An 11,074-nucleotide genomic window follows, 5' to 3' on the forward strand; every position below is an offset into this window, starting at 1 on the left:
TTAGTCCTTTCTAAAGTAACAAGGTGTTGCCTGGCTAAATATCGGTAAGACCAGGAGGACCTAAAGAATAACTGAAACCTAGGAATGACAAAGTTGTTCCTGAAGGGTACCCGGAAGGGGGTGGGAATAGGCATGTGATCTCCTTCTCTTCCCACCTTCCCACTCCTCCTCCACTCTCACCAATCTTGTATGTACAGAGGGAGTGTGAGAGCAGCCCCTCTTCTGCTTTAGAAACGTGTAGCTTCTCTACCCTGCTTCCATTGAAAAATATCATGGGCAGTTAGCAGGGATATCTGTCCCAGATCCAGGGGGGAAGGAACCTGAGAGACCTTGGGACTATCTCAAATCTTGATCTTGGTAGTTGCGTCTGTTTTGTTTTAGATGACAGACCATGGTGTCCCAGGCACTGGGTACCTATGTAAATCAAAAAGACAGTAAAAATCCTACTGGCATTAAAATAATCCATTTAAAATGTGACAGTCTGCCACTGAGCCCTATGAAAGAAAACACTTTTTTTTGTGGGAATGCATCTTCCCTCTCACAAATCCCTCTCAATCCCATACCGATGTAGGAATGTCATCCCCTGGGTAGACCTCCATTAAATAAAAAAATAAATAAAATAAAAACCCAAGGAAAATAGCCCAGAAGAAAGATCTTTTGTTAGTGATTAAGCAAAGTGGAGAAAAGTTGCAGGTGAACTGCTCCCACTCCGCTCTTTTGCATCTCCTAGGAAACTTTAAAAAAAAAAACAAAAAAAAACCAAAACAAAAACAAACCCACCCCTCAGAGGACAATTTCATTGTGGTATCATATACTGAAAATCATGGTGTAGATCAGGAAAAGGTTTTGGCAAATCTGTAAGAAGGATACTTGGATTTATTTCTTGCTCTCCCTGCTTTGCTCCAGCTTCTCAGGGGTAACATCTCCATGGGTCTTAAACCATGAAATACTGTCAGTTTGAGGTGTTTAACTGTGCTGGTGAGGTGGTACAGTTTTGGTTGGGATGGCATTAGTATGTTGTTTTCCTTGTTTCCCAATAGCATTTTTTTGCTGAGAAGTGCTTTGGGGCTTGTTAGTGTAGAACCTGCCATTCCTAAGACCTGCTGCTACCTTGAGTTATATAACATAAGGAAAGCTATTGGAAGAAGCTTTTTGCATTTTACCTGTCCAGTTAGAAAAGCAAGCCTACAGTTAGTATAACACTTTATCCAGCTTGGATATAGTTACTTGGCTTTCTCCTGCAGTAGGTTTGCACTCTGTAGTGGATAACTGGCATTTCTAACATATTTGCTGAGAAAAAACAAATTGGATATTATTCTGCCACTACAGAGAATAGTCACTAGGGCAAGTAGGCACTGCGGAGAAAAGCTGCAACAAAATATTTAGTTGTACTCTGTTGCTTATTTATTCTTGGCTGTCCTGCAAAACCAAGTCTAGAGATATACATTAGATTGTTTATGGTGTTTGTAGTTCAAGTTGCATGTCACATTTATTTCTACAAATCAGCTTCCTGCTTAAGCTCACTTCACGTTGTTTGAAATAAAATACTTCAGCTTTGAAGAAATACGCTGTGTCCTCCTTATGGACACTTCTCTTTCCAAAAGATTTCTACTGTCTTGTCTATCTTTTGGTGAATGAATGAAGGGCGGGGTAACATTCATTGAACATTTTCAGCAAATTGGAATTGTTTTAACCTCAGCTTTTTGAGTACTCTTGTTACTTAGGCTATAATGAATGCTAACAGCATTAAGAATTTTGTTTGTGTAAAGAATGGCAGGAGTCAAGCTGTAAACAAACATCTATCTACGTCAGTCCTTCGGAGACCAAACCATATACACCTTGAATGTGTGTTTGGGGCCTATTACACCCCCCTCCCCTTTGTTATCTGTTGCTCTGGAACTTAGGAACCAAACCTTTCCAGAATACAACCAATATATGAAGCTACATGTTCCTAGATTCTCTCGGATTTTAGCTGTGTGCCAACAGTAAACTTCTGGAAGTCAGGATTTCTACTGGAAAAAGCAGTAGTCTTTGTTAACAGCAGTGATGGAAGGTGCTATTATCATGCTTGTTATAAACAGCCACTAAATGGAAAGGTTTAGATATTGATGAATGAGCCTGTGCTTGCAGAATAATGACTCTGTTTTTAAGTGCTCTTTGATCAGTGCTGCTCAAAACATGCTATTTATAGATCTGTTTTAGCTGTGAAGCCCAGCTATTAGTATAAAGCAGCGCAGGAATAGAAGGAAAAAATGGTAATTCTTTCTGCTCCTGAAATGTTGGAAAACAACACAGACTCTAAACTGATGGATGTAGACCTTTTTAGATTGTTAAAACTCTCCAGAGCTCTACCTGTACATGTCTGGTTTGAAATTTTGAGGAGCTATGAAATGTGGCTGCAGCATATAGCAAACAGCTGGCTGAAGCTGTTTGTTGCTACTCTGCAGCCTATACCACTTTATAGGGCTTTTCATCGTGTTTATAGTTTTGACAGACACTTCTGTGGCAGAGTTCTTAATTTAATTGATGAGGTGATCTTGTTTTCATCTCTTTACTAATGCTCTTTTAAAGTTGAGCAGTTTCATTCTTTTGAGCTGGCTCTACCTTTGGGTACAGCTCACTTCATTAGTTTCATGCTCTGTGTGGTGGATTTTATCGCATACTTCTTGAGATAATCCTTGCTGCCAACTTTAAGTTCTGCACAGTGTAATGCAGAAGAGCAAGACTTGATTCCCCATCTCATCCATTTCCATGGAGTGGAAAAATCTGTTACTTGGCTGTGGCCTTGCAGGAGCTCATGCTTTACTTCCTGCTGCAGGGACGCATGTGAGCTGTTGGGTTTGTCTAGTGGGATCTCTGTTCCCATTTGCTTGTTCAGTGCCTCTTTAGTTGTAAGCTTTTGAGGGCAGAGACTTAATTCTTGTGTTGCAGAGAGTGTGTGTAGATGCCTGCTGTGATAATGACACAGCTTTTCTTACTTTTCCTGGGAAAGATGGTTCAGCTTTGGTGCAATTGTCAACTGCTTTGTCTGCCACTTGGTGCTGGACAAACATGTTGGTGGTTCCATAGGTCTCTTTGGGCTGATGTCAGGGAAGGACCTAAGAGAGTTCAGGATTTATTTGACCCTGCATGCTGCTCCTTTTACTTGCCTGTGGAAATGTGTTGTTAATAATTAATCATGCGTGATAGGATGTGCTACTGTTATTTTTAACGTGGCCATTAAGTCACACCTTTTCTTTGGTCTTACTCAAGTCTGATTTGAAGGTAACGTGTGGAGTGTTCCTGTGAATGAGCCAGCCACATGCAAATGATGTGGCCTTGCTGATTTTCATTATAATTCTGACTGGGAAACTTACTCGTAATGCACAAGTCTCGTGGAAAATGCAAGTCTCTTCCAAGTGGTTGCCTGGTTTCCCATTAAGAGTCTCTAAATTTTGTGTCAGCAGTATCCTTCAGCAAGGAGTCCTTCAAGCCACTGGCTTTGTTTGGCACCTGTATCTTGAACTGGAAGTGACAGTGAATATTCAGTCCCTCTCTGTGTTCTCGCAGCTACTGGCAAGTTATGCAGAGCTTTGCCTATCTCCCTTCCATCATCTCTTTTCTAGGCTGGACGGTTTACCTTTTCTGGCTGCAATACCAGTACCCTCAGGGCTGGCTGCTTGTTCCCATCCCTGCCCTTGTGCTGGCTAAGCAGCTGTGGGCAGAACAGGCTGGGAACTTCAGCTGGGTGCAGTTTGGAGCACCAACTTAACCATTTGTTGTCACCAAAAGAAGCACATCCTACCACTTGCCCCACATCCCCAGATCTTCCCTGGTGCTCCCACCACTCTTCTTTGCAGTGGTCTGGTATGTGTTTGGCTGACTGAGCTTGCAGAATCACCAAAAACTAACCCAGCCAGAAGGAGTGAATAGCTTCTCGCTGGGTGAGGGGCTTGACTGAGCTTGTGGAATGATCCAGCAAAGTTGCAGAGCTGGCTTGGACTGTGCAGCAGAGAGATGAGAGGATGGGTACTGTAGGAGCTCTTCTTGTTGGCATCATGCTATTCAGTCTGTTCAGCCACACTGTGCAACGTTGCTGCAACGCTTTTCATTTGGCCGTTTTAATCCAGGCTCCTTGTGACACGGAGCAAAAGCTTGTTCTGGCAGGAGGTGGGCATGCAAGGAGCTGGAGGGGAGGCAGAAGACCTCAAGAACAGGAATGAGTCCTGTTGCAGTATTTTTCCAAATGCTTAATAAGCGCTAAAAGATCACTAGCTTCCTTCCCTCTGGGATAGACCTACCTTGTTCCTAGTTGTGCAGCTTTATTACAACAGACACAGCTGTAAAAAGTGACCTTTGAAGAGCCCCTTCTCAGGAAGTCATCTATGTTACTTGTACCTGGTGCAGATAGTGTGCAGAACATAAATTCACATCGTTCTGCTTGCTAGGTAATACGGAATTTGTTTACTGTCCCTTCCTCTTTTTCCATTTTTTCGGGACTATTTTGAAAGCTTGTCTGTAACATATCCCAAAACTCGACTGCTTTTGCCAAGGCCCACTGTGAACGATGGAGTATGGATGAATACTTATTATAAAATTTGCTTTGATGTATTGCATGTCTTTAACCAAAGACACATGGGGAATTTGTTTTGGACAATGAATTTGAATTCTGTTGGGATTGATATTGTATCTTTTAAAGAGGGCAGAGTTACCCAGAAATGAAACTGTAAACTCCTGTATTTTCCCAGAGAGTTCCTGTTGCTTTAATAATCTAGTTATCTGGGAATCTCTTGAAGTATCAAAGGGCCAATTATGTGCTGCCTGGAGAGGACCAGGGAGAGCTGTTTTTTTGCTAGAATTAATAGATACAGGCTGGTCACAGCAGGTCTGATGTCCTCCCTAGCTCACCACTGTAAATTTGCAGGGCAGAGATAGTAATCATTTATTTTCATCTCACATCTCCTCTTTGCTCAGCAGGAGTAACTCTTAACAGGACTGCATGGTTTCTTCTGATATTTAGACAAGACATTAAAGACAACTTTAAATGAAAAAAAACTTAGAAAAACTGATCACGAATGGCTTGTAATGGTTTGTGACAAGGCAGGGCATGGAATGTCTCACGAAGGAGGTAGAAATCTTCTGTTAGCTTGATGTTTTAGGGAAAAAAGTGTCTTATTTCCTGACCTTCAAATAAAAAAACCCCAACACCCTCCCCTTCCTCAAAACAACAGGCTTCATCCTGGATTAAATAGCTGGCTTTGTGGCCTGAGTATAGATTTCATCAAGACTGGGTCTTGCTTCTCTCTGCAGGGGCAGCTCTCTCAAACAGGATACTCTTAGATATTTTTTTTTTTGTTTTGTTTTTTGGTTTTTTTTTTTTTTTGTTTAAGGAAAAATCATCAGAACAAATGTCACAGGACACAGGGTCCTGTGTGAAACCAGTGTTTGTGTGGAGATGAGCAGATCATCTGTGCTTAATTACTTGTAAAGGCTGCCAGTGGATAGCTTATTTTTAAGGGAGGAATTTTAGTAGAGCATCTTTGCTTGATTCAGTCTTTCTCACAAAACACATTTGCTTTTTCATGGTGGTTTGCTTCTTGATTCCAGTGTTATATCTCAAAGATGAATGCTGTGTTCTGTCTCTCTTTCATTCCTGGAGATAGGAAGAGAGGTTCTGAAGATAGACTCTGCTTTTGAAGCTAGGACCTAACCATCTCTGGCATTTCAGGTCGTGATCAGTACTTTCTGAAGGGGACTGCTTTAACACCTGAGACTCAGAGGTTGAAATGTATCTACATCTGTTTCTTCCATAGGATCACTCAGTGCAGATTAACTGCCAAAGTAGCTACTTTATGCACTGATCCTGTCGCTGGCAGGTTTTGTTCCTGTGGCTTAGTTATCTAGCGGGTATGGAGCCTGGTTTATGTTTATTCAGGCTGAAACTGCACTAAAAATTTGTGTTGCTTTTGCAAAGCAAGTTGTTAGGAGATGATTTTGATGACAGTGTTGTTGGCACACTTGTGTAGAGTCTTCTGTCACATAAGCGTGCTTTTGCTGACCTGATGCAGCCTGTTTGGCCTGGAAGAGCACTTTCCTCGCCTGCAGAGAGAGCACATACGCTATGTAAGAGGAGTTTGCTATTTTAACTGTTCTGGCAGGCTTTCTCTTGTAGTCCTGTGTGCTGTGTCTGTAATCCCTTAAAATGGCTGCTACTTAAACAGCTTCTTTTCCCAAATCTTTAAAGCTGAAGGTAGAACAGCTTGGCTGCTGAATTTTTGTGTCTGTAATGCTGCCTGAGTGCTTTTGCGATGTGGCTGCACATGGCAGCAGGCTGAGAGGGCCAGGCTTGGCTTTCCATCCCGACGCACGATCTGCACCACTGTGCATGTCCTCTTCCTCTGGAACCCTTGTGGAAGGCTTTAGTCATGGGGCGCCTGTTCGGCTGGCTAGACAGACTACCAGGAAGGGGGTTGTGTGCTTCAGTGTCTCGTGTCCTTTCACAGACTTCGAGGTAACAGATCGTTGTCTCTAGGACTAGACATAACTCCTTGAACTCCCAAATGCCAAGACTGTTTAGGCTACTGCTCTTCACCTCCATTTGCTCTTATCTCCGTGATAACTTGCTTTCCCTCACTGGTGAGGGTGCAAACCCTCCAGCTTTCCTAGTACATCTGATGTCCCCCTCCCAGTGCTCCAGTCTATCCAGCCTTTCCCTCTGCAATGCATTTCTTGGTTTGCTAGGCTCGAACTGCTCCTTGCGTGATCCTCTTGTGACCTGTACAACCAGGCCAAGCTCTTGAGATGCTGTCAGAAGGAAAGGCTTCCTGCTGCGGTCCCCAGCCCTCTGCTGTCTCATGTACCCTGAGGTGCAATGAACTGGCCAGAGGGGTGACTTCGTGCGGCAGCACTGTGGTTCCTTGAGCTCTGGTTTGGGAACCACGAGTACAGAAGGGTCAGTCAGGCTAACCTGTGTGTCCAAGCTGCCTAGGCGGAGACTGCTCCCAGCTGCGTTAAGGGTCTATGCGGAAGAGTTGCAGTCTGAAAGATCAGTGAGGTTCAGAGGCAGCAAGTGAAGGCTGTTGCTTAGGTCCCAGGGTACAGTGAAATTTGGGTATGGGGTTCAAGAAACTTTGTTTTTTCCAGTGAGTAGTGGCTTCTAGCTTTGCTTATGAAGACAGGCAGATATTGCTTTTGCTTTAATGAAGTTAAGTTCAGCTCTTGAAGGCTAAATATGCAATTTCATTTGAATGGTTTAATTTAATGTAGTAATTAACTCAGTATTTCATGCATGAAATATTTCATGTATTTAATAATGTGTGTCTATTTTGGCATGAGATTCTACTGACTGATTCAATTCCTCTACTACATGCTACAGTTAGAGGAGTCACCTCTTATTAAAACTGGGAACAAGGGTGTGTAGGGGAGAAGAGTTAGATGAATCCAGGGGGAATATGCCGTTGTGCTGTTGAGATTATTGGCCTACTTTTTATCTATATTATGGCATAATGTTTTTTGAGGTTCCCCCCCTTCAATGGCACAGCTCAATTTTTTCAGAGGGACTGATTTTTCTATAAGTTTTAATCATTATGTTGTAAACATGTATTTCATGTTGCATTTCTGCAGATACCACGAGGTACTTCATAAAGAATCTAAAGATTTCCATAAAGAGTGAAGAGAGAAATGTTTCTGACTGAACTTTCTGCTTTCTCTAGCTTCCTGGTCGCAATTTTAGGCAAGGCTACAACGCTGATGTTGGTGACAAGTGGATCTGGCTGAAATGAAATCTGCTCCCTTTGGAGCCCTAACTGCGATGGACCACAGAACTTGAGTGAAGAAGCAGCTGAATTCAGTGTGCCTGTTCCACATCAATTGTGTAGTGTGAAGAAAATGCTGATTAAATCATCTTGCAGCTATAGCAGAAGAGAATAGACTCCTAGAAGGGAAATCACTTTGTTCTGGTTTGTTCTTCCCTGATGAATTCAGGGTGCTTTGTCTTTGGATGTCAAATAGTCAATATGTGATAGCAAAGTGATCTGGTATTACAGGGGCAGACTTAAGATCAATGCTGAAGTTTTTCTTCATCAAGACTGTGGCATATTATTATACAGGATTATTGTTGTTTTGTTGAATCAAGAGAAATGAAACCTGTATCCTCCTGGCTCTCTCCAAGTTAATTTCTTGCTCTGTCATGCGTGGTGTTTTATTAGTTTCATTAGAAGAGTGCACATGCTAAAAAACCACGCTTGCATCAAGTTCTGAAAGCCTCTTACTGGATATCAGCATCAAAGCAGGCAAACATAAAAAAGTTCATTGAGAGAAGGAAGTAAGTGTTGATCTCAATTTAAACAGCAAAATATCTGTGCTTAAATGTATAAAAAAAAATTCAAAATAATTGTCAGCAGTTGTACTCATAGCTTCCTCCTTTGAATGGGTGCTATAGATCAAAATGTTTGTTGGGTGTAAAAGACAAACGTAATTATTATTTTTGCAAGTCCCTGAAAGTCCAAGTTGGAGTTCTTTTTCAAGAAATTATTCATTTGGTGTTAGTTAGTCACAGAAATGAGGCACCTTGGCATTGGTTCAAGCAATGCTGTCCAGATTTAGTCTGCAGTAATTCTGCATTTCCAGCAAGGGGCTAACTACTTCAATCACTGAGTAAAAGTGCTGCCAGGCATTCCAGTATTCAGGGCAATGCCTTTGAATTAAGCAGCCAAGTCTTGCCCATGCCCCTTCCCGTATCAAAACTAGTATGAAAAGACTCCTTTAACAAGAGCCTTGGGGGCCTGGTTAGATACTGAAATAAATGAGCAGTGGGATAGAAATGTGGTTCTTCTCACTGATCTCTTAGCTCTTTGTTTCCATGTTTTATGGCTTTAGAGTTTCATCTCTGGTTGCAAAAGCACTGACTCTGCTTTGGTGCCACTGTGCCACCCTGCGCTAATGCAGCTGATGGCTTCACAATGACAAGCAAGTGCTGGGGTGCAGGGCCAGCACTGTGCCTTGGCCTTGCATGAAAATGCAGCAGAACTGGTGTAGTCAGTCCTGTGAGGCTGTGCGTTTTTTTTGAACTGTTGCAAGATCCTTGTGTGTTTTCACCTTCCGGAGGCTGGTTATCGGGACACTGGACCTACATGTGTTGCAACTCAGCCATGTCATCCCTTGTCCCATGACTCTCCTGGGAGGGTGTATCTTAGTGCTCTCATGCTTGAGGACCTGCCAGCCTGAGCCACTTGTCTTCTCCTATGCAATGAGATCCTGAGCTCTTAGTGTTAGTTTTTCTTTACCTGTCCAGAGTGCCATCTTGCAGCAGTCAGTAATGTGTGTGGAGATTAAAAGAACATCTGCTGTGGCTTTAGGTTCCCTTTGGGAGTAGTCAAGACCTGTTTTTACAGGTGTCCTCCATGTCAGTATTGCTATGTTCTCCAGGTGCTGTAATTCACTTGGCAATGTGCACGCAACCTGATGTCAGATCTCCTACAAAGGCATTTTGTGCTGTGTGTAGTGCTGGTGAAGCTGTTGTGTTCAACTTTGCCGTAGTGGGGCACAGTGGGGTGCAGAGCATTTCTAAGAGCCTTCCCTGCCTCCTCCAGCAGCACACTGAGAGGTGAGCTGATCTGCTTTGGATGTAAAGGAGTTTAATTCCAGTCAGGAAGAGCAGTGTTGGCTTGTATGGCAAGCAGTGTGGTATGACAAAATGCATGTTGAGCATACTTTTTTATCCTGGTTTTAACTCTGCTTTAAAAGTAAAACTGTTTATAAACTAAATCTGTGAAGGAAATAACTTTCTTTCCCCTTGCTGTAGGAAGGAGCGTTAGCTGTGTTTTTCTCTTCCCTCCTTCCCACTCTAACACCTCAAAAAAACATCTCTTAGCAAACCAGCTGTAAAGTTTTTGGCTTTTGAAGACTGTACTGTGCCAGTTGGATGAATCTTTCTTCAGTTCTTCATTAGATTGGAAAAGATAAACTGGCTCAAGTCCTCTCCATGCTTCTGTGTAGGTGTGCATGTCATAGCATCTGCAGTCTGTCCTCTTATCCTGAGTTCCCATTGCCTATGTTAATGCATGGGGAAGTTTGCCTCTTGCCTGTTGTGTCCCGTGCTTGATTCTGCTTGCTTTATGAAGGCAGATTCCCTGGAAATGGTGGTGTTTCACTTCCAGGCATTGGCCACATTTTATGGGCAGAACCATCGGCTTTCCTGATGGCTGCAGTTGGTCAATCCAGTAGTCCAGCGACTAACTCCCCCTTGGGTTCACTTTTCAGTTGCACGGGAGGGGTGAAAGGAAAGAGGAAGTGGGTGGGAATGGGTCCTGCCACCAAAACGAAGGCTTGACATGCTGCAGCCTCAGATGAGGTTGTGAAGATTGCCTCTCAGCCTCGGGAACCTGTGATTTCATGCCAACACCTGTCCCACTCTAAAAACTCGGCTTACCGCATTTCAGATTTGGTTGCTTAACCATCCCCCTCTGGCCTTTGCTGTGGTTGACTGGTGCATGTTTGTGCTTTCCCAGTATGTCCATTAATAGCTTCCTTGTCAGCTGGGGGACAGCTGAAACTGTCCCGGGTGTGACAAGGTCAGCCTCTCTGCTGATGATACCTGCGTGTGTCTGAGCCTCCTTGTGCTTTGCACTTCAGCTTGAGGTATTGACTCCTCACGTGCTCCTACCTACCTTGTGCTCTTCAGCAGTGACATTTGGCCCAGGGCTGCAATTAAGAGATCCAGTGAGTTTCTTCTTCCCCTTCCTACTTCAAGGTGTAACTTCCATGTTGTAATAGCAGTGAGGTTTGGATATTAACCATCCTGCTTCAGTTCTGTGAAAAGAAAGAGCCTCTGCTGCTGCAGTGGAAGAGAGGATGCTGTGCCCCCACCATGGGCAAAGACTGAAATGAATCTCTTCTGTGGAAGAGCTTGCTGAGCAAGTGTAATTTAGGTGCACAACAAATTCCAGCTGGCTTTGAATGCTGTTTACAAAAGACTGGGCAAAATGAATCATTTGTGCAAAAGTTAATGGAAGCAACCAGACCAGAGGGGAGGTGGGATGGCACACTGTAACCTGACAGGCTGCTCTCCAGAAATGTGCCTGCTCAGGTCTAGTGT

The 11,074-nt window shown here is 43.3% G+C and overlaps 1 protein-coding gene across 1 annotated transcript in view; it reads left to right on the forward strand.

Moving 5' to 3' along the window:
• The window catches only part of NDUFA10 (NADH:ubiquinone oxidoreductase subunit A10), a 43,741-nt gene extending 35,370 nt beyond the window's left edge, over positions 1 to 8,371 (forward strand). Inside the window, exon 10 of the mRNA XM_030016755.2 lies at positions 7,692 to 8,371. Within this exon, the coding sequence (XP_029872615.1) occupies positions 7,692 to 7,760 (69 nt within the window). The 3' untranslated portion in view covers positions 7,761 to 8,371. The remainder of the gene's footprint in view (positions 1 to 7,691) is intronic.
• Positions 8,372 to 11,074: the final 2,703 nt, after the last annotated feature.

Source organism: Aquila chrysaetos, chromosome 6 (assembly GCF_900496995.4).
Source record: "Aquila chrysaetos chrysaetos chromosome 6, bAquChr1.4, whole genome shotgun sequence".
Classification (NCBI taxonomy): Eukaryota; Metazoa; Chordata; class Aves; order Accipitriformes; family Accipitridae; genus Aquila; species Aquila chrysaetos.